This window comes from Anomalospiza imberbis, chromosome 8 (assembly GCF_031753505.1).
Source record: "Anomalospiza imberbis isolate Cuckoo-Finch-1a 21T00152 chromosome 8, ASM3175350v1, whole genome shotgun sequence".
Lineage (NCBI taxonomy): Eukaryota > Metazoa > Chordata > Aves > Passeriformes > Viduidae > Anomalospiza > Anomalospiza imberbis.
The window spans coordinates 2,670,692-2,689,756 of record NC_089688.1 but is presented as its reverse complement, the minus strand read 5'-3'; the positions used below and the strand labels follow the sequence as shown (position 1 = coordinate 2,689,756).

Here is a 19,065-nt window from a genome sequence, read left to right as displayed (position 1 = left end):
AGCTGGGAATGGCTCTTCCCGGCTTGGAATGGTTCTTCCCAGCTGGGAATGGCTCTTCCCGGCTTGGAATGGTTCTTCCCGGCTGGGAATGCCTCTTCCCGGCTGGGAATGGCTCTTCCCGGCCGGGAATGGTTCTTCCCGGCTTGGAATGGCTCTTCACGGCTGGGAATGGCTCCTCCCGGCCGGGAATGGCTCTTCCCGGCTGGGAATGGTTCTTCCCGGCTTGGAATGGTTCTTCCCGGCTTGGAATGGTTCTTCCCGGCTTGGAATGGCTCTTCCCGGCTGGGAATGGTTCTTCCCGGCCGGGAATGGTTCTGCTGGGCTTGGAATGGTTCTTCTTGGCTGGGAATGGCTCTTCCCAGCTGGGAATGGCTCTTCCCAGCTGGGAATGGTTCTTCCCGGCTGGGATTGGCTCTTCCCGGCTTGGAATGGCTCTTCCCGGCTTGGAATGGTTCTTCCCGGCTGGGAATGGTTCTTCCTGGCTTGGAATGTTTCTTCCCGGCTGGGAATGGCTCTTCCCGGCTGGGAATGGTTCTTCCCGGCTTGGAATGGCTCTTCCCGGCTGGGAATGTGTCTTCCCAGCTGGGAATGGTTCTTCTTGGCTTGGAATGGCTCTTCCCAGCTGGGAGTGGCTCTACCCAGCTGGGAATGGTTCTTCTTGGCTTGGAATGGCTCTTCCCGGCTGGGAATGGTTCTTCCCAGCTGGGAATGGTTCTTCCCGGCTTGGAATGGTTTTTCCTGGTGTTTAATGGTCCTTCCTGGCTGGGAATGGCCTTGCCCGGTTTGGAATAGTCCTGCTCGCCATGGCCAGAACAGCCTGGGCTGTCACGGACCCGCACAGCGTGGTGCTAGCCCAACACAGTTCAGAATGGCCATGGTAGCAAGCGGTGCGTGGTCCAGCATGGCGTGATCCTGCCTGGCATGGCCACAGAAGGGTGGGCTGGCACAATCCAGCATGGCATGATTCGGCCCTGCATAGATGTAACAGCCTGAGGTGGCATGGACTGGCATGGCATGGCATGGCATGGCTTGGTCCTGCATGGCGCGGCCACTGCAGTATGGTGGGATGTGGTCCAGAATGGCCACATGTGCAAGGAGTGGCATTGTCCTGCATGGCGTGCTTTGGTCCAGCAGGGTCACAATAGCATGGGATGGCATGGTCCAGCCCAGCTTGGTCCAGCATGGCCACAGCACCATGGGATGCCTTGGTACACCACAGCCACAGCATCGCCCATCCAAGGAATGGCCATGGAATGGTCCATTCCCCATGGCCATGATGGCATGGGGTAGCATGGTCCAGCACAATACGGCTTGGTCCTGCCTGGCACGGCCATGACAACGTGGTTTGGCACGGTCCCACATGGCATGGCTTGGTCCAGAACAGCATGGTGCTGCATGCCTCTCCGTGGCATGGCCAAGCATGGATAGGACGGCCCATTCTCCCGCAATTTTCCTGGATCCCTGCATCCCCTGGCCCTGTGCCTGGACTGGGGTGGGTAAGGAGGGTTCTGGCACGGCCCAGGGGGCTCAGCCAGGGGCCCTCTGGATGGTGCCGTGGAGGAAGTGGAGGAGCCTAGCCAGGAACAAGCCATCAGTAGGACACACCTTTATTTCCATGTCTCATGGCCATAACATGGCAAATCCCCACTCCCCACCCCGCAAGCCCTCGGTCCGGAGGGGTTTGGTGGCCCCATCTCCTCAGCTGTCCCACGCAGGGACACCAGCGTGGCGCGGGGCCAGCGGCCCTGGCTCAGACACGGCTGGCGACTCGCTGGTTCGCACCTGGGTGAAGATGCGGTTGCGGGTGCCGAAGAGGGTCCCGCGGCCGTGGCTCCGGGGGGTGTAGGGCCTGCGCTGTCCATGGAGTGAGCAGAGCGGGGCCCTGAAGACCTCCTGGAAGCCCCGGCGGAAGTTCTCGTTGAAGTAGCCGTAGATGATGGGGTTGGCGCTGCTGTTGAAGAAGGCCAACCAGTGGGCGAACGGGTAGACGTAGACGGTGAGCAGGCGCAGCTGGCCCTCGCTCAGCCGCCCGTAGTCTGTCAGCAGCATCAGCGTCCAGAGGGGCAGCCAGGAGATGGTGAAGAAGAGGGCAACAATGATGAGCATGTTGATGACCTTGGCCTTCCTCCGGGAGATCCTCCTCCCCTCCGTCTCCTCTCCGCCGTGGGCAGGCGCCACTGACTTGAAGAGCTTGAAGGCGATGCGGGCGTACATGATGACGATGAGGGCGAGGGGAGCCACGTAGATGTGGGAGAAGAGGACGGTGGTGTAGATCCTCCTCATCCCCGTCTCAGGCCAGGCCTCCCAACAGGAGTAGAGAGGGTAGGAGTTGTTGTAGGTGTCCACCATGAAGTGGTGCTCCTCCCTGGTGACAGTCAGGGTGACAGCAGCGGGGCACATGATGAGCAGGGCCAGCACCCAGATGATGGCGATGGTCAGCAGGGCTTTCCTCAGCGTCAGCTTCTGCCGGAAGGGGTGGACGATGCAGCGAAACCTGTGGGAGAACAGCTGGTGGCAGTTTTGGGCACCTGGTGGGGACATCCCTGGGGAAGGAGAACAGCCAGGACCCAGGGGTGGGAATGGAGGGCGAGGTGGGTTGCTCTTTACACGTGTCTTTTGGTGGCAGAGATAAGTTGGTGTTTTCAGCCCAGCATGGGGAAGGACACCTTGCTGGAATGCCCCATGGACAGCTCTGTGGTCCTCCTGGAGAGCTGTGACAGGCTCCTGACATTCCCAGGAGCTTTCCCGCAATGGGAACCGCACGGGGCACCTGGACCTGCTGGAAATTGCTTGGTCCCCACGTCCCCGTGTCCCCATGCCAACGTACCTCTCCACAGCGATGGCGACCAGCGTGAAAACAGAGGCGGAGACGGACATGCCCTGCACCAGGCCGCTCATTTTGCACATGGTGTTGTCAAAGGGCCAACCTGTGAGGGGACACCATGGAGGCTGTAGGTGCCTCTGGCTCACCCAGCTCCCTTTAGGTGTCTCCATCCACTGTGTTGTTGCTGGGGGATGCTAAGTCCTGCTCCTAACAGGGATCTTATGTGGAGATAGCCTTTAGCGGCATGGATCCTTGAAGAAGAACCCCAAAACTGGTAAAAAGGATTGCACGTTACACTTAGAAACTCAAGGAACATGGAGGCTGTCATTGTTCCTACCGACTTTGGGACCCTCAATCAGAAGGACTTTCATCTTGTTTCTTGACCCCAATACCAAGGCCATAAATAAATTACACCCCATAATCAATAAGTACAAACCCTGCCCTATGGCCTGGCTGCTGCTGCGGCTGAACCCTCCCAACTGCCTTATCTTTGGAAAGGTCAACAGGCAGAGCTGAGCCAGCACAGGAGAAGGTGAATGCAGAAAGGAGTTTTTTTCAGCGTTGCTTGGTGAAGAATAGCTGAACTTCAAACAAATATGCAAATGCAGCGTTAGGGTCAAACTTATTTTACCACAAATGGCCAGAACCTCAAAAAAAAAAAAAAAAGGTCTTTCCCCTTCCTCTGCTCTGCCCTGCTCACCTGTGATGAGGTTGTCCACCAGGGTGGTGGGCATGCAGAAGATGCCCACCAGCAGGTCACTGATGGCCAGGTTGAGGAGGAACATGTTGGTGACCGTGCGCATCTGGCGGTTCTTCACCACCACAAAGCACACCAGGACGTTGCCAATCACGCACATGAGGAAGATGAAGGTGTAGGCCAGGATGAACATGAGGGCCACGGGGGAGGAATGCTGGTAGTATGCCAGGAAGGTGTAGTTCTCCCTCAGGAGGTGGCTGGCGCTGGAGTTGGGCCACCAGGTGCCATTGGAAGGGCCTGGGGAAGGGAAAGCAAGAAAATGAAGCCAGGAGAGAATAAAGCAATTATTCTCCTCATTTCTTAATGCCTTCAGAGGTGGGTTTTCATATTTATTCCAGTGCCCGGACTGGCTGGGACATGTCCTGCTGGACTCATCTTCATGCCCCAACAAGTCTCCTCCTCTTTGGGTTACACAACTCAAGGTTTTGCAGCACCTCAGCTGAATTATTATTTTAAATAAGTATTTGTTTGATACCATGGATATCATTATTATTTGATACAATTATTGTTTGATAACATTATTATTTGCATCATTCTTTTGATGAGGAATTAGAGCGGCCCAGAAGACATCCTGATCTCGTGGGCCTTGTTCTTAGGGATGATGCAAAGAAGACAAATCCACATCCCGACAATCCCGTGCTCCAGACTTATGGGAGCTGTATCCGTGTGGTCCCAGTCACGGCTAGCCTGGGAGCATCCCTGCCCGCGGGCGGCTGCCGCTGCTTCTCCTTGTGCTTCCAAGGTTTCCAATTCGATATTCCGCAAAATCTTTTTCTCCCCGGCAAAGCCGCAAGAACCAGAGGAAAGAGGCCGAGGCAGAGGACACCCTCCCCTCACATTTAAAGCGATAATTGCTGTTCTGGTCATTATTTGGAGCTCCTGGTGGAGGCGCGGGGGTGGCATTTTGTCACCGGGGATTGAACGGGGAGCGGGGCTCGGCAGCTCCCACCCTCGGGCTTCCCCAGCCGCACACAGGCAGGGATGCGGGAGGATGCCGGGCGTGGGCAGGAGCTGCCTGCAGCGGTGACGGGACTGACTCCGGGAGAATCCAGGCTGCAGTGGTGAGGCGAGGAAAGGCACATTTTAGCTTTAAGGTTCAGCCTAAGCGCCTGCAGGTCAGCCCTGCGCTGACAGCCCTCCAAAGCCGCTGTGTGCTGGGCAGCCGGAGCATCCCCCCATCCCTGTGCTGATTGATGCAGGTGCTCAGCTCGCCAGCCGAGATGCTTTTCCCAGCCACCGGGACCACCGGCTTCCTCAAGGTTCCAGCAGGCAGGAGGGCCCTAATACCCCAGCCCTGAGTGCAGGATTTGGGCAACACATTTCCAGTGGGGATTCAGAGAGGCGCTGGGGGGGTTTCCAGCCGACACAGGAGAAGGAGCCTCTTGGAGAGGCAAGGGAGTAGCGGGATCGAGGGGGCAAGATTCTCCAGATAGTCAGTATCAGATGCTGAACCAGCTCTGAAAGCAGGAGCAATAACAGACACTGTAATGAGATTGCCCAAAACCTGTGATATTAAGCCTAAAACTTTGCTGGACTTTATTTTTTGGGGCTGCAGTGCAGCACGAGCAGGTGGTTGGTGTCCCATGGAATTGAGGTGGTTTTAAAGCGAGGTGGAAGAGGGGGAAAGGAAAATAAGGGGCTGCTGAGCACCCGGGTGGGTGCTGGATGGATGAGTGAGTGGATAGATGGATGAATGGGTGGAGGAATGGATGGATGGATGCAGGCGTCCTCAGCTCAGCACTGACTGACACCTCGGACTTGGTGACAAGGGGATGGGGGGACCGCACGGGGGACGATGGACCACCTGCCTCCCTGCCCGGCTGTGGGAAACCACCGCGGGGAAAGGCTGGTCTGATGGAACAGGGGGCTGGGATGAGGGGTGGATAGCTTTTTGTGGGGGATAAAATCAATCAGATCTCAGCACTCACCTCCGCCGGCCCGACCCGGCTCCGGGGGCTGCATCGCTGCCGCGCAGGAGGCGATCTGCTGCCCGGGGAGGGGGCGCAGTTCGCCCCTGTCCCTCGCTCCGTCCCTCCCGCCCGGTCCGGAGCCCCGGAGCCGCCGCCGCGGTGCCGCCGCGCCGGTTGCGGCTGCTCGCCGGCTGCAGCGGAGAAGGGGAGGGGGCGCGGGGGGAAACAGCCTCCCATCGCCATGGATACCCGGGGAGCCCACGCTGCCCCCCGCGGATGAGGCAGCGCGGGGGCGGCAGCCCACGCGGGAAGGAGAGGGGGGAGCAGGTTCGCTCCCTAGGGAGGGTCCGGGGCTGTGTCCCCTCGCTGCCGCCGAGGTCCCGGCTGTGATGCTGGCAGCTGATGGCCGGTGTCCCCAGCAGCGCTCCTGTCCATCCCGGGAGGAAAATATGCCAAGAGCCTCAAGACGAGTGAGGCGAGAGTGACGACCCATCAATCCACACACAGAGAAAAGCAACACGATATTTAGAGATGCTGGTCCTGGCTTCAGGCTGCTCCACTCAACCCCAGCTCCTCCAGCATGCCCAACATCTCTTACCATAATCTTTTACCAAAGTTTGGCAAGTCTAGAAGTCAAATATTTACAGGATTTGCCATTCCTGGGTGTCCCCAGCCCACACACAGCACTGGGAAGTGTTTGTCCCTTAAATACCCAAAGGAACAAACAAGGGAGATGTTTAAACAAGGTGTTTGGAGATAACACCTGGAGTTTTTCCCAGGAGTTTTTTTTTTTTTTTTTTGCAAGCTGCTAAGGGACATGGGTGTGCTTGGCAGTGGCCTGCCTGCCACCAAGAAGCCACTCTCTCCTGGACATTTCTTCCTGGGAACGGAATCATCACAACCTGAGGACCCACAGCCCCCGTGAGGTGGGCACACACTTCTGGGGACAGCCACGGGGTGAGCAGCGTGTGGAGACCCACCGGCATTGGGTCACTTTGGCTTCCACAGTGAAAAAACAGAAGGGAAGGAAAATTCCTTGGAAAACAAGGATTTTTCCAGGGAATTACAGCTTGGGTCTGGGAGAATCCAGCTGGAGGCTGCAGTGAGCAGCTGAGCGAAGGGTCTTCTCTAAGGACAAGACTGGTAATTCAAATTTAATCAGATACAAAGCCCCCGATGTAACAGGAAAGCATTTAATCAGGCACTTGGCACACCACCACTTTGTCAGCAATTCCAGGGAGAACCCTTACAGCTGCAGGGATGTCCTCCACCATCCCACTGCTCCCCGTCACTGCCCGGGTGGGAGGCTGAACATCCAGATTCCCCCCAGCTCCACCCAAACCTCCCACCACGTGTTGCAGCTCCTCTGCACCCCCAAAACGCATAAGCAGGAGATTGCCTGACTCGGGGTTCGGCAGAGCCATCCCTTCACGGGGGAGCCACGCTGCTTGCTTCTAATTTAGGAAAAACGAGGCACTCGCTCGGGTTTGGGACCCTCTGGCTGCAGCTTTGGGGCAGAAACGGGGGCGTAGCAGGGACTGACCTAAGCCAAACCACTCTGGTGGGCAGTCACCCCTCGGGACAGCTCGGGCACCCTGGGATCCTGTCAGGCTTTAGGGATGGGCTCCTCTGGAGACAGCAGCAGGTCGAAGGGAACCAGGGGCCGGACCAGCAGCCGCACCTCGGGGCCGACGGGGTTCGCCCGCAGGTTGAGGCTCCGCAGCAATGCCATGGAGGCCAGTTTATCTGTCGGCACCTCTGGAAAGAGAGCACGGAGGTGAGAACCCGTCCTGGAGGGGTGGAGGGGATGAAAGCTCCTCTTGATGGACAGCCTGCAGCAAACCCGGCTCCTGCCTGTCGGCAGGCTTTGATCCAAACAGAAAGACAGTGAAATATTAATTTATCCAACTGCTTGGGCAAATGGTTATTGGCTGGACTCGATGGTCTTAGAGGTCTTCCCCAACATAAATGATCCTGTGATTCTAAGGAATGTGTCAGCAAGGTGCAAACACCGAGATATCCAGTGTGGGCACTGCCTTCCACTTCTCCCAGAGCTAATAAGACCCCTGCTGGGACACTAAATTGGGATGCAAAGACTTTTTCCCTGATTTTATTCCCGTGTTGCAATGCCCAGGAGCCCTCTCCAAGCTAACAGGAAGGCACGTGGTCTTTGCCCTTGTTGGACAGGCCGCAAAATGGCTCTCAGCCATCAAGAGGCACCCTTCTATTTTGCAATTTCCATGAATCTGGGTGTTGTCCTTCAGAAAACATGACATTTACAAACTCTGCAGTAAAAAAAAAAAAAAAAAGGTGCAGCTCAGCTGGATGATCCCAATGTGAATCCACTGAGAGCAGAGGAATGAGACCAATATGAAAACCAAAACCTAATTAAGCTAATTAAAAGGTGATCGATTTTGCTACAATTCACAATATTTTGGGCTAGCAAAGCCCACTTGTCTGATTTGCCTAGACCAATTTCTTTATAATTTGGCCACCAAAATGACAAGAGCCTTTTCTATCCCAGCTCTGGTTTCCTCTGCCAGCACCTGGAGCAGAATTCCGATGTTGTAATTATATCTGGTAGATGATTATGTGATTTTTAAACCATGAAACGTATTTTATGCTGGAAAAACACTCAAACACTTCAATGCCTTTGTTTTTTTCCCTCTTTCTCCTCCAGAAAACAGTGTTATTTTCCATACACAAATTCCCTAGGAGCGCATAGCTCATCAGGCAGAGCTTCACATGAATTTTTTTAATAACTCTTCTTCATGGTGGATTTGTTCACTGCCATTCCCCTGTATCATTTTGCTTGTTTTTTTTTTTTTCCCTTCAAGCACAAAAGTAATATATTTTTTCATACATCTTCCTATTTAATCGTCATCTAACACAGTGGAGAATAAGAAGTTTAATCATCCTCTTACTCAGCATGATAAAGTTAAAAGTGCTTTCACCCATTTTGCTTAAATTAGGGACTTTAGTAAAGTATTTTGGGGACCAAGAACTTCCCAGGCTGGGAACAGCTCAGCTCTGCACCTTAATTCCAGGTGAGGAGCAGTGACTCACCCCTGGCATGAAGGGACAGGCAGGACACATGGTGCAGCCTGTAGCTGTAGTGTTGTGCCCTTCGAGCCACAAATTCCTCTAAAAACAACCCAAAGCACTCCTTGCTGCCTTCCCAATGGATGAGGCACTTGCATTTGAGCCTGAATTATTCATGCTGGCTTCACCAATTAAGCCAAAAACAGGGAGGAAAAAGGCTTTTTTACATAATTAAAGCAGAATGTGACAATAAGTGAGTGGAATGGTCTGGGTTGGAAGGGACCTTAAAGCTCATCCAGTCCACCCCCTGGATGGAGGCAGGGACACCTTCCACTGCCCCAGGTTGCTGTAAGCCCCATCCAGCCTGGCTTTGGACACTGCCAGGAGTGCACAGCATCTCTGTGTCAGTGTCTCATCACCCTCACAAGGAAGAATTTCTTCCCAATATCCCATCTAGCCCTACTCTGAGTTTGAAGTCATCCCCCTTTGTCCCATCTCGACATTCTCAGGAGGACAAAATTAACCACAGGTGCCCCCAGCAGTGACCTCCCCAGCCTTGGCAGCAGTCTCAACATCATCCCTATTAAACCATTAATCAAGGAGTAAGGGAAAGAGAAGCTGAAGCTCCTGGCACCAAAACATCCCCATGGATTTGGGAGCTTAAAACGCTGATTTGATAGAACTCTAATTACCAGGGAAAGAGTTAAAAGCACTGACAGTAATATATACATAATTACAGTCCAGGGCTAAGAGCTTATTTAGATGAAAAGGGTGGCTTGTGGCACTAAATGTCTCCTTCACAGAGCCCACAGGCTCCAGGCAGGCATTAATTAATCTCCTTTCACCCCTGTTTCCCTTTGGAAAACATCACCTACCACCTCCAGCTCAATATGTCTTAGCAAGTCACTCAGCTGTTTCAGCAGGAGCTTTTAAATTGGGTTTGCAGCCCTGGCAGGAGCTCTCCAGCATCCCTGGGATGGCACAGGAGGACAGGCAGGACCAGCACTGGCACAGCACCACAAACCAGGGCATCTGCGACGCTGCAAACACCAGCTCACTGCTGGGGGAACCCATCTGGGAAGGGCTGGTGGTAGCAGTGTGACTGCCCAGGTTTTCTTTTCCTTGGAAAAAATGGGCTGAAACCCGCTGGCTTTCTGATCTCTACCTCTTCCCTTTCCAGAAAATATGTAAAATAAGCTCACATCACCCATTTATGCAGCCAGACAGCGTCGTGTGCACTACTCAGACATTATCCCTACAACATTTTGGCTTGAAATTGTCAGATTTTACTCTGTTTTTCTTTTGCCCACATCTGGAGGACACCTCCCAGCTGAGGGGAGCCTGGTGGGAGGTGACCCAGCCTGGGTTCTCAAGCCATCCCCTCCCCCAGGATCAACCCAGCTTGGGTACAACCCTGGGTGCAGCCTTTCCTCCCTGCATTTTAGCAGGGGAAAAGGGATCAAAAAGCTGCATTCCCTTCTTGCAGCATCCTGCTTCCACACAACAAGTGGGGAAAATCCTGCTTGGAGACCAGCTCGGATGGAAATCAACCAATTGAACTCAAAAAGTGATGGAGGGAGCTAAAAGTGAGACAGCTCTCTCCAGGAGGCGGGAGAGAAAGAGTGTGAGGAAAAGCCGTGTGTTTGCCCGGCTCCTGTGGAAGCAGTTTTTAATTCCAGTGTTTCTACAGGCACGGCTGATGCGAGGCTGTTAACAAACCTCGTGCTGCGGGGAGCAGCTTTCCCAGCAGCAGCTGAAGCAATCCCAGATAAAACAGCAAAACTGAGTGGACTCGGATATTCGACTCCCTGGGGGTCCGTGGGGGCTGTGGGATGCTCCAGCCTGGGCTCTTTGAAAGCTGCCTGCTAAATAAATTCACTTTTATCTGTGTACAACAGCTGCCCCTTTTGCCCAGCTTTCACAGACTCCAAAGCCTTCAGCTTTTTGCACATGAAAAATTTTCCTGCCGCTGCAGGGCTGAGGGATGAGCGGCTCTTACCATTCCTTTTGTTTAGTTTTTAGGGGATTTTGTAGTGTTAAACAGCTGCTGTTTGTTCTGGGAAGTGTTCAGGCGGGCTCATGTCCTTGCTTAGCCTGGCAGCAAACATCCCAGCCCAGCATTCCGGGGGCCGGGTTCTGCAATCAGCTCTTGTTTTTTAATGAAATCTGGGGATTTTGGGTCACCCCAGCTGGAGGTGCCTCTGAGAGCCACATGCCAGCGTGGTGAATAGGGCAGCTTGAACGGGGCTTGCTTCCCACTGTGCCTGCAGCAGCTTTTCCCTGGGAGGCAAATTCCTTTCCTGGGAAAGGCAAACCGCTAAGCAGGCTCTGATGATTTATCAACACCCCCCGGGTGATGCTAAATCACCTTTTTTCAGTGGGAAAAGGTCCTCCTCACCTGCGATCTCGTTCTCTTCCAGGTCGATGGTCTCCAGGGCGGGCACGGTGGCCAGGGGCTCCGGGAAGCGCCGGAACCTGTTGCGGGAGAGGTCGATGGCCCGGAGGTGCAGCAGGGATGTGATTTCCTCGGGCAGGCGGTGCAGGTAATTGCCTGCCAGGTTGAGCTCTGGGAAGAGAGAAGGGAGGTGGTGGGATGCAGGGAAAAAAGATGGGAAAATAACTAGTGCACGCCTTGCTTTACAGCCTCTGGTCCTCCTGGACTGCCAGGTCCATCCGGGGGATTCCAGCTCCAAAATTTGGGCTTTTTTTTTTTTTTTTTGCTATTTTCCGTGGTTGTCATTGTAGATTTGCCTGCTGGGAACAGCACATTTAGGAGCAATGCTTTTGTTGGTTTCCTCTGGCTTTCCTAATGAAATTGGGCAGCCTTTTGCAAGCAGGGTCTGTAAAAATAAGGAATATTTCCTCATAAAGTCAGTGCAATTACCTCCCTAATGGACATTTGTCACGGCTTAAGGCTAGCTCTCTATATTCATGTGCTTGGACTCCTTCTGAGGAATAAACAGAACGATGGAAGAAAGGTCTTTCGATGTGAAAAATATCTATTTTTCACAGTTTACCCATCTGTGATGCTTTCCTGCCCCAGAAATGAGCTCCTGTGTGGCCAGGAGCAGCACTCCTGGGAACAGAACCCAAATCCTGCTGTCCCAGTGCCCTTCTCCAGTGACACGGGGCTTTCTGCACTATAAATACCCACACAAGCTGCCCTGCCCCTGCTAATACCTGGTATTTATAGGTCCTGCCTTATTCAGCCTGTCCCCAGCCCTGGGGCATCTGCTCCTGCTCAGACCCAGCACAGTTCATCTCTGGAGAGATTGGTAAAGCCCTTGCTGGGAAACAAAGTTTTTTTTTTTTTTTTTTTTTCCTTCAGGGCTTGTTGTGCTGTCTAGAAAATGGAAATTGATTTCCTTTGCTGGATGTGTTTCCTTTCCCCAGCCTAGGGGTGTTCTCACAGATGATGCTGCAGCTCCAGAACAAGGGAAGCCTTCCCAGGCACTCACCACAGTGGCATTTGTGTGGTATGTTGTAGGAACAAAATTGATTTTAGAAGCTGCCAGAGCATCCCCAGCGCCGTCCTCGGTGCTCAATACCGCGGTGCTGGATGCTCTGGATGCTTGCATGGCCATTTTTTAGTGGATTAGCCTCGGGCTGCCCTCTCTGGGCTCCGCAGGGAGATGTCCCCGCGGTGCTGAAGATCGCTGGCTCCCATCTCCTGCAGTGATTCACTCTCATTGACGTCTCACGACGAGGACTAATTAGTCGGCAGAGCCTGGATTGCCGTGCCCCGTTGTTCTCCCCAAGCTGCCTTTCCTGTCCTCCTCCATCCTCAGCCCCATCGTTGGAGGGAGCTGGGGGGTGATCAGTGACCCTGCAGCAGCCTGATACCAGTTTGGAAGGGTGGGTGAGAGCAGAACCTTCAAGGTGAGAAGGTATAAGGAAAAATGGATTTTTTGGGGTCTCAACTAACGCTTGCAATGAGGTGTGAGCTCAGGGGAGACTCTTGGGTGCTTTGCCCCCTCTGCAGCAACCTGGGGGCTCCTGGAGTGTCCCAGAGGGGTGGAAGTGGCAGTCCTTTACCTCTCAGCTGGCTGAAGGTGGTGACGAATCGACTGGTGATGGACTTGAGCTCATTGTTGGCCAGGGAGATGCGATGGATCCCCTCGGTGACGCTCCTCATGGCTTTGTAGATTCCAACAGGGAAGGTCATCAGTTTGCAGTTGGCCAGATCTGCGCACAGAGGAACCCGGGCAAGGGTCTAACAACTTCAGTCCTCCTGCTCCCCTGTGTCCCTAATTCCCTGGGGGTAGCTGAGCAGCCCAGGGATGCTTATTCCACCGCTGATGGGAATGGAGCAGGGATTTCCCTGGGCACGCTCCTGGCTGGATTTCTCATGGACACGGGTGGTTGTCCCATGGCAAGCGATGGGGAGGGGAAAAAAGATTTGGTTGTGCTTCTCGCCTCGTGGCCTTCTTGTTTTGTCCTGAGTTGTTTCTGTTTCCCCTCCCAGGAGACTCCAGGGATAGAAGCCCTGTATCCCAGCCCCAGGATGGGCTCTGCTTCCTGCCTCCTTCCCAAAGCCACCGCGGGGGCTGATGGAGCAAGTTCCATCCTCCCACGTTTCTCTCAGGAGGATGTGGAGAGCCTGAGCGATGAAGCTCCAGCTCCCGGCATACGCTGGTTTATATCCCAGGGCTGGGAATCCAGTGGGAATAAAAATGAGTGGCTTTCATCTCTCTCCTTTGATGAAGTGCACCCTGCTCTTGGGTATTAGCTGAAAATGGGGAAATTGCAGGAAAACACAAACCTGACAAGGCCACATGGGGGAAAACCTGCTCCTGCCACTGCTCGCAAGGAGGGGCCACACCCCATGGGATTATGTGAACCTGCTCTAACTTTGTGGGGCCGAGGGCCCTTTGGGGGAGCCTTTCTCTTCTCCAGAGCCGCGGGGAGGGAACGCCGACAGCTTTTTTTAGACTGTGGCAGTGAAAAATAGAGCCCTGCTCCCGGATACCCGATCCTCGTCCGGGGCCCAAGCGGGAGCCGGGACGGAGCGCCGGGCTTACCCAGGGAATCCGTTTTGTTCTCCACCGTCTCGTTCACCTTCCTGGCCACCCGGGCGACCGCCTCGCCCATCCTCTTGTGCAGGAGGGCGGCCGGTCCCGCCGGGAATGCGCTTCCAACTGGGGGATCCAGGGCTGGAGGGAAAAACCAGCCACCCTGGCCTCTGGGAGAGGAATACTAAAAATAACCGACAGGATCAGTGTTCCCGGGGAGGGAGGGAGGCTGTGCTGGGGCTGGCATGTCCCTCAGGGTGAGATTCCCAGCTTTCCAGGATGGTGCTTTTGGGGTATGTAGATGCATCCTATTCCTTGGCTTGGCATAGGAGGATGTATCCCCTTTCCTGGTATGGGATATGGGGATTTATCTCCTTTCTTGGTTTGGGAAATGAGGATGCATCCCTTTTCCTGGTCTGAGATATTTGGATGCATCCTCCTTCCTGGTATTGGATATGCCATTTTCCTGGTTTGGGATGTGGGGTTGAATCCTATTCCCTGGTTTGGGACATGGGCATGGGTGTCTTTTCCTTGTGTGGGATATGGGGATTCATGCCCTTTCCTGGTTTGGCATAAGGGAATGTAACCCATTTCCTTATTTGGGATATAGGGATCCATGCCCTTTTCCTGGTTTGGGATATGGAGATGAATGCTATTCCCTAGTATGGAATACGGGGATACAACCCCTTTCCTATTTTGGGATGTGGGGCTACAACCCCTTTCCTGGTTTGGGATATGGAGCTAGAACCCCTTTCCTATTTTGGGATGTGGGGCTACAACCCCTTTCCTGGTTTGGGATATGGAGCTAGAACCCCTTTCCTAGTTTGGGATGTGGGGCTACAACCCCTTTCCTGGTTTGGGACATGGAGCTAGAACCCCTTTCCTAGTTTGGGATGTGGGGCTACAACCCCTTTCCTGGTTTGGGATATGTGGATGCACTCCTTTTCCCGGTGACTTCATTCAGCTCGGTCTAGCCACAGCATTCTGGCCGAAGGCATCCTGGACAGGACGGAACGGCGGGACACCGACACCACCACCCTTCCTTGCTACCCCTTCCCCCCAAAAAAAAAAAAAAAAAAAAAAAAAAAGAGACGGGGCTTCCCACGCCGGGAGTCGAACCCGGGCCGCCTGGGTGAAAACCAGGAATCCTCACCGCTAGACCACGTGGGAGGCGCGGGGAGGGCGGCGCGGCGCCGCGCCTGCCCCCTGGCGGCGGCGGGGCCGGGCCGGGGCGGGGCCGGGGCGGGGCGGGGCCGCTCCGCCCGCGCCGCTCGGCGGGGACAAAGCGCGGCGCCGAGCGGGGGCCATGTCGTCCGCAGGCGGCCGCCAGCCCAGCCAGAGCCGGGCCATCCCCACCCGCACCGTCACGCTCAGCGACGCCGCGCAGCTCCCCGCCGACTACTGCACCACCCCCGGCGGGACGCTCTTCTCCACCACGCCGGGAGGTAAAAGCGCCGCGCCCGCCGGGGCCTCCGGGGGAGCGCGCCCGGGCCAGCCCGCCGCCCCGAACGCCGCGTGTCGCGGGCGGACCGTGCCTACCGCGCCTATATCCCGTCTGTGTGTCGGTGATACGTAGCGCCTGCCGCCCGCTCTCCTCGACGCACACGCGTGGAGATGGGTTTGTTATTTTACTGGGACGTACCGGGAGCGCGGAGGGTCCCGGCGGGGCGGCAGCTGGACCCCGGGACGGGTTGGCAGGAAGCTCCCGGTGGGACGCGGGCACCGGGGGCTCGGTCCCTCGGCCCTACCCCGCCCCGGCAGCGCGGGGTGGTGACAAGCCTCGTCCCTGTGCAGCGGAGAGGGACGCGTGGTATTTCGGGGTGCCGCTTCCATCGGCATCCCCGGGACGCGTTCCCACCCCTGCCATGAGCGTGCCAGGTCGCTGCGCCGGGACGGCGCTGAGCGCCCCGGGGCAGCCGGGACCCAGTTGCCGCCGGGCTGTTTGGCCAGCGCCGAATTATCGCCTGTTGTGCCCAGATAAGAGCGAGCAGAGCGGCGGCGCGCACCCCCCAGCCCTCCCCGCCGATCTGCGGCGGAGAACCTTGGCCGGGGCGCCCGTCCCGCCGGGAAACTCCTTCGGCAAACAAGCGCTGCCGAACCGGATTCCCCCACTCTGCTCCCGTCCTCCCCCCAGGCACCCGGATCATCTACGACCGCAAGTTCCTGCTGGACCGCCGCAACTCCCCCATGGCCAAGACCCCGCCTTGTCACCTCCCCAATATTCCTGGCGTCACCAGCCCCGGCGAGGCCGGCGAGGAGCCCAAAGCGGACTCCAACAGCTTGAACCACCAGGAGGGCAAGCCATCCATGGGTAAGGGACCCCCGGGGCGGGACAGGAGGGATCTGGGGTGGAGGATGACACCTCTAACACTGCTTCCATGGGTAAGGGACCCCCGGGGCGGGACACGAGGGATTTGGGGTGGAGGATGACGCCTCTAACACTGCTTCCATGGGTAAGGGACCCCCGGGGCGGGACACGAGGGATTTGGGGTGGAGGATGACACCTCTAACACTGCTTCCATGGGTAAGGGACCCCCGGGGCGGGACACGAGGGATTTGGGGTGGAGGATGACGCCTCTAACACTGCTTCCATGGGTAAGGGACCCCCGGGGCGGGACAGGAGGGATTTGGGGTGGAGGATGACACCCCTAACGCTGCTCTCCTTGCCTCTTGCCAGGGGACGATGCTCAGTTCGAGATGGATATCTGAGCGGGAACCACAGAGAGGCAGCGACTCCCCAGACCTGTGCACCCCCCATTTGGCTTAGCAGGATCCGTCCCGGCGAGGTGGAGGTGGCAGCGGTCCCCACCAGCGTCCCCTCCCCGCCCTCCTCCTCCCCCTCTTTTTTGCGGGGAGTGCAGCTCTGTCTTCTCCCCCTTTGCGGGTGACCAGTCCCAGCATGTGCCAGATGGAGCATCCCTTCTGGATCCGGCCCTATTCCTCCTCTTCCACCTGCCAGCAGCCTGATCTCCACCAGGCTTCTTTTTAAAACATCCCTTTGCCTCTTCTGCTGCCTCGTGCCCCCACAAAATTCCCCTCTTGTTACCCAAACCTCCCATTGCCAGCAGCTTGGTGTTCTGGAACTGTGTCACCCCCTTTGCCCCCTTCCCCTGGAAAATTTGGGCAGCCTGTCGGGAGGAGGGTGCTTTTTAAGTTTCCCTGGGATGTGTTGGCATTCAGCAAAGGACAACGTTGGGAGGCCGTTCCCTTCGGTGCTCCAGGGGTCTGATGTAGTCCCTGATGGAATCAGCCAGCGTGTCCACATCGCTCCTATGTGGATTTCTTCCATCTTGGCCCTCCAGCCAGGGGCTGTGTCCCCTACCCACCAGCCAGGACTCACAGCAATGTAGCCATATATTATAAAACACCCTTGCTTTTATTTTTGGTACTAATAAGGGGCACTTTACCCCCAACAACTTTTTCTGGGCTGGGGCCGAGTGCCTCTGGGAAAGTGCTTTGTACTGCTCGGGTTTTTTTTTTTTTTTTTTACCCCCCAGCCCTTTAAAATGTGAATCCTACAGGGGGGAGATCCCTCTGGCACCGTTGGATGTCTCAGGAATCACTGGGTGTCCCTGGGGGCTGTGGGGGCTCGCCAGACACCGCAGGGATGGGGTGCTCTCCTCGCAGGGTGCTGCCATCGATGCCATCCTCTGCTCAGTTTTCAGGATGGCATTTCTCCCAGCTGGATCGTGCTGTTGTGGATAAAGCATTTCCACATTAACCTCCCCTTTGCCAGCCTGCCATGGCGTGGCCATCCTGAACCTCCCCTGGAGATGGGGTTTCTTTTTCTCCCTCTCTCCGTGCGACTCTTGCCCTGACGAGCAGCGCTGGGCGAAGCCGCGCCCCCCAATCCCACCAGCCCCCCAGTTCAGATTTTTTACTGCCTGTTGGGAGCCATCACCAGCTCCACAACCTTCTCAAGTGCCATTTTATCAGCCCCCACCTGAGTGCCTGCTCCATCCATCCTCCCTCCCTCGCCGGGGTCACCCCCCACCTCGGTACCCAGCCTGGGGAACGCGTGCTGGCGAGGGGGACATCCCACAGGCTTTGTGCACTTTCCATCCCGTAATTTATTTCTCTAGGTGTGTTTGGCACGGGGCGGCGCTGGTGGCGAGCTCCCATCTTCCAGCTGCTTTTCTCACAAGGAGGGGGGGCTGCCCCTGGTTTTGGGGGTGGGGGAGGAAGAAGCAAAAGCACAACCCCAGGGAATGAATGGGTTGTCTTTCCCATCCTTTCCCTCGCGTGGGAGGTGAGGTGAACGCGGCAGCCCGGCCGCCGTGGGCGCACGAGTGAGTGAGTGCGAGTAGCAATATGTATATGCGTGTGGGTGGGTGGTGATAAGACACACACAAATATATATATTATATATAAATAAATATATTTTCCTTGAAGCGAAGATCCTAGGAGGTCGGTTAGGCCCTCGGATCGAGGGAGGGGCAGGGGGCGAGGACATCCTTGGCAGAGCGGGGACGGCCACCGCGGATGCAGGGACCTGGCGCCCTCAGCACAGCTGCTCGTTTTGGGAAACCTGCTCTGCTAGCCAAAAACAATTAGACCACATCCAAGGACAACATGACTTAATGGACAGGAGCCGGAGGGAAACCTTTTTTGTTGGTTTTTTTTTTTTTTTTTCTCTCTAAATGCCCCCTTTCCCAACCTCCCTGTGTCTCCGTTCCCCATCCCAGCAATTTTTCTCCCCAAAGGTTCTCTTTTGTAAGCAGGCTTGGGGCTGAGCAGGGAGGGAGTGCCTGGCCTCGCCGGGGCGTTCCTCTGCTAGTCAGGGGATCCGTTTGGGATTTCTGTTGTTTTGTACCGTCTCTTCAAGCAGGTGTTTGGGAGGAGAAAAGCTCTCGCCAGTGGTTGCTGTTACAGTGAGATCAATAAAGATTTTGGTTCTACTAAATCAAGGCGATTTGGTGTGTGATTCAGGGGGTGGGGAGGATTTTCCCTTCCCTTTGGAGCCAACTCCCCTCATGGGCTCTCTGCCAGTCATGCCCGGAGAGCAGGGAAGGTTCAAACCCAGAACCAGAAGCTGAGGGTTAAATTGCAAAGTATCCTACACAGAGAAGCCTGATTTTCCCATAAGTCTCCAATGTGCCAAACTGCCCCAAGCTGATCATTTGTCCTGATCTCATTCCTGGAAGTCTTCAAGGACTGGTTGGATAGGACTTGGAGCAACCTGGTCTGGTGGAAGGTGTCTATCAAACTTGGCCATGGAGTCTTCAGGGATAGGACACCATTAATATATGCTAATAAATTACATTGTAATATATTTTTAAAATTTTTAAACCAGGTCAGTCCCTTTAATACCATCCACTGTAACTGGGGAGGGGTCTGAGCAGCAAATGCCTTTTCCTCCGCTGGGGTGCTGAGGGAGGGGCAGCAACGGGATGTCTGTCCCCTCCCTCTGGCTACAGAGGGTGCCCCCAAATTTTTGTGGGTGCCTCAGCAAACCACCAGCACCACTTGGGGATGCATCCCTTGAGGACACCTCAGCTCTGTGTGTGAAATACCACAGTG

The 19,065-nt window shown here is 55.6% G+C and overlaps 3 protein-coding genes and 1 non-coding gene across 4 annotated transcripts; 1 reads left to right on the top strand and 3 right to left on the bottom strand.

Moving 5' to 3' along the window:
* Positions 1–1,640: 1,640 nt before the first annotated feature.
* On the bottom strand, positions 1,641–5,749 carry NPFFR1 (neuropeptide FF receptor 1). Its single transcript, XM_068196939.1, is given in 5 exon segments — positions 1,641–2,494; positions 2,828–2,927; positions 3,525–3,818; positions 5,510–5,648; positions 5,651–5,749. Coding segments are annotated over 5 exon segments (1,413 nt in total). The 5' UTR covers positions 5,735–5,749; the 3' UTR covers positions 1,641–1,698.
* Positions 5,750–7,001: 1,252 nt separating this feature from the next.
* On the bottom strand, positions 7,002–13,718 carry LRRC20 (leucine rich repeat containing 20). Its single transcript, XM_068198566.1, has 4 exons — positions 13,555–13,718; positions 12,569–12,718; positions 10,932–11,099; positions 7,002–7,249 (listed from the first exon to the last, which is right to left on the bottom strand). Exons 1-4 carry the CDS (start codon positions 13,622–13,624, stop codon positions 7,098–7,100), a joined length of 540 nt encoding a protein of 179 aa, XP_068054667.1. The 5' UTR covers positions 13,625–13,718; the 3' UTR covers positions 7,002–7,097.
* Positions 13,719–14,643: 925 nt separating this feature from the next.
* On the bottom strand, positions 14,644–14,715 carry TRNAE-UUC (transfer RNA glutamic acid (anticodon UUC)). Its single transcript has one exon. It is a non-coding gene; the product is annotated as a tRNA-Glu (tRNA).
* Positions 14,716–14,797: 82 nt separating this feature from the next.
* EIF4EBP2 (eukaryotic translation initiation factor 4E binding protein 2) lies at positions 14,798–16,687 on the top strand. The gene is made up of 3 exons (XM_068196938.1): positions 14,798–14,990; positions 15,680–15,856; positions 16,223–16,687. The coding sequence occupies exons 1-3, from the start codon at positions 14,852–14,854 to the stop codon at positions 16,252–16,254; spliced, it is 348 nt and encodes a 115-aa protein (XP_068053039.1). The 5' UTR covers positions 14,798–14,851; the 3' UTR covers positions 16,255–16,687.
* Positions 16,688–19,065: the final 2,378 nt, after the last annotated feature.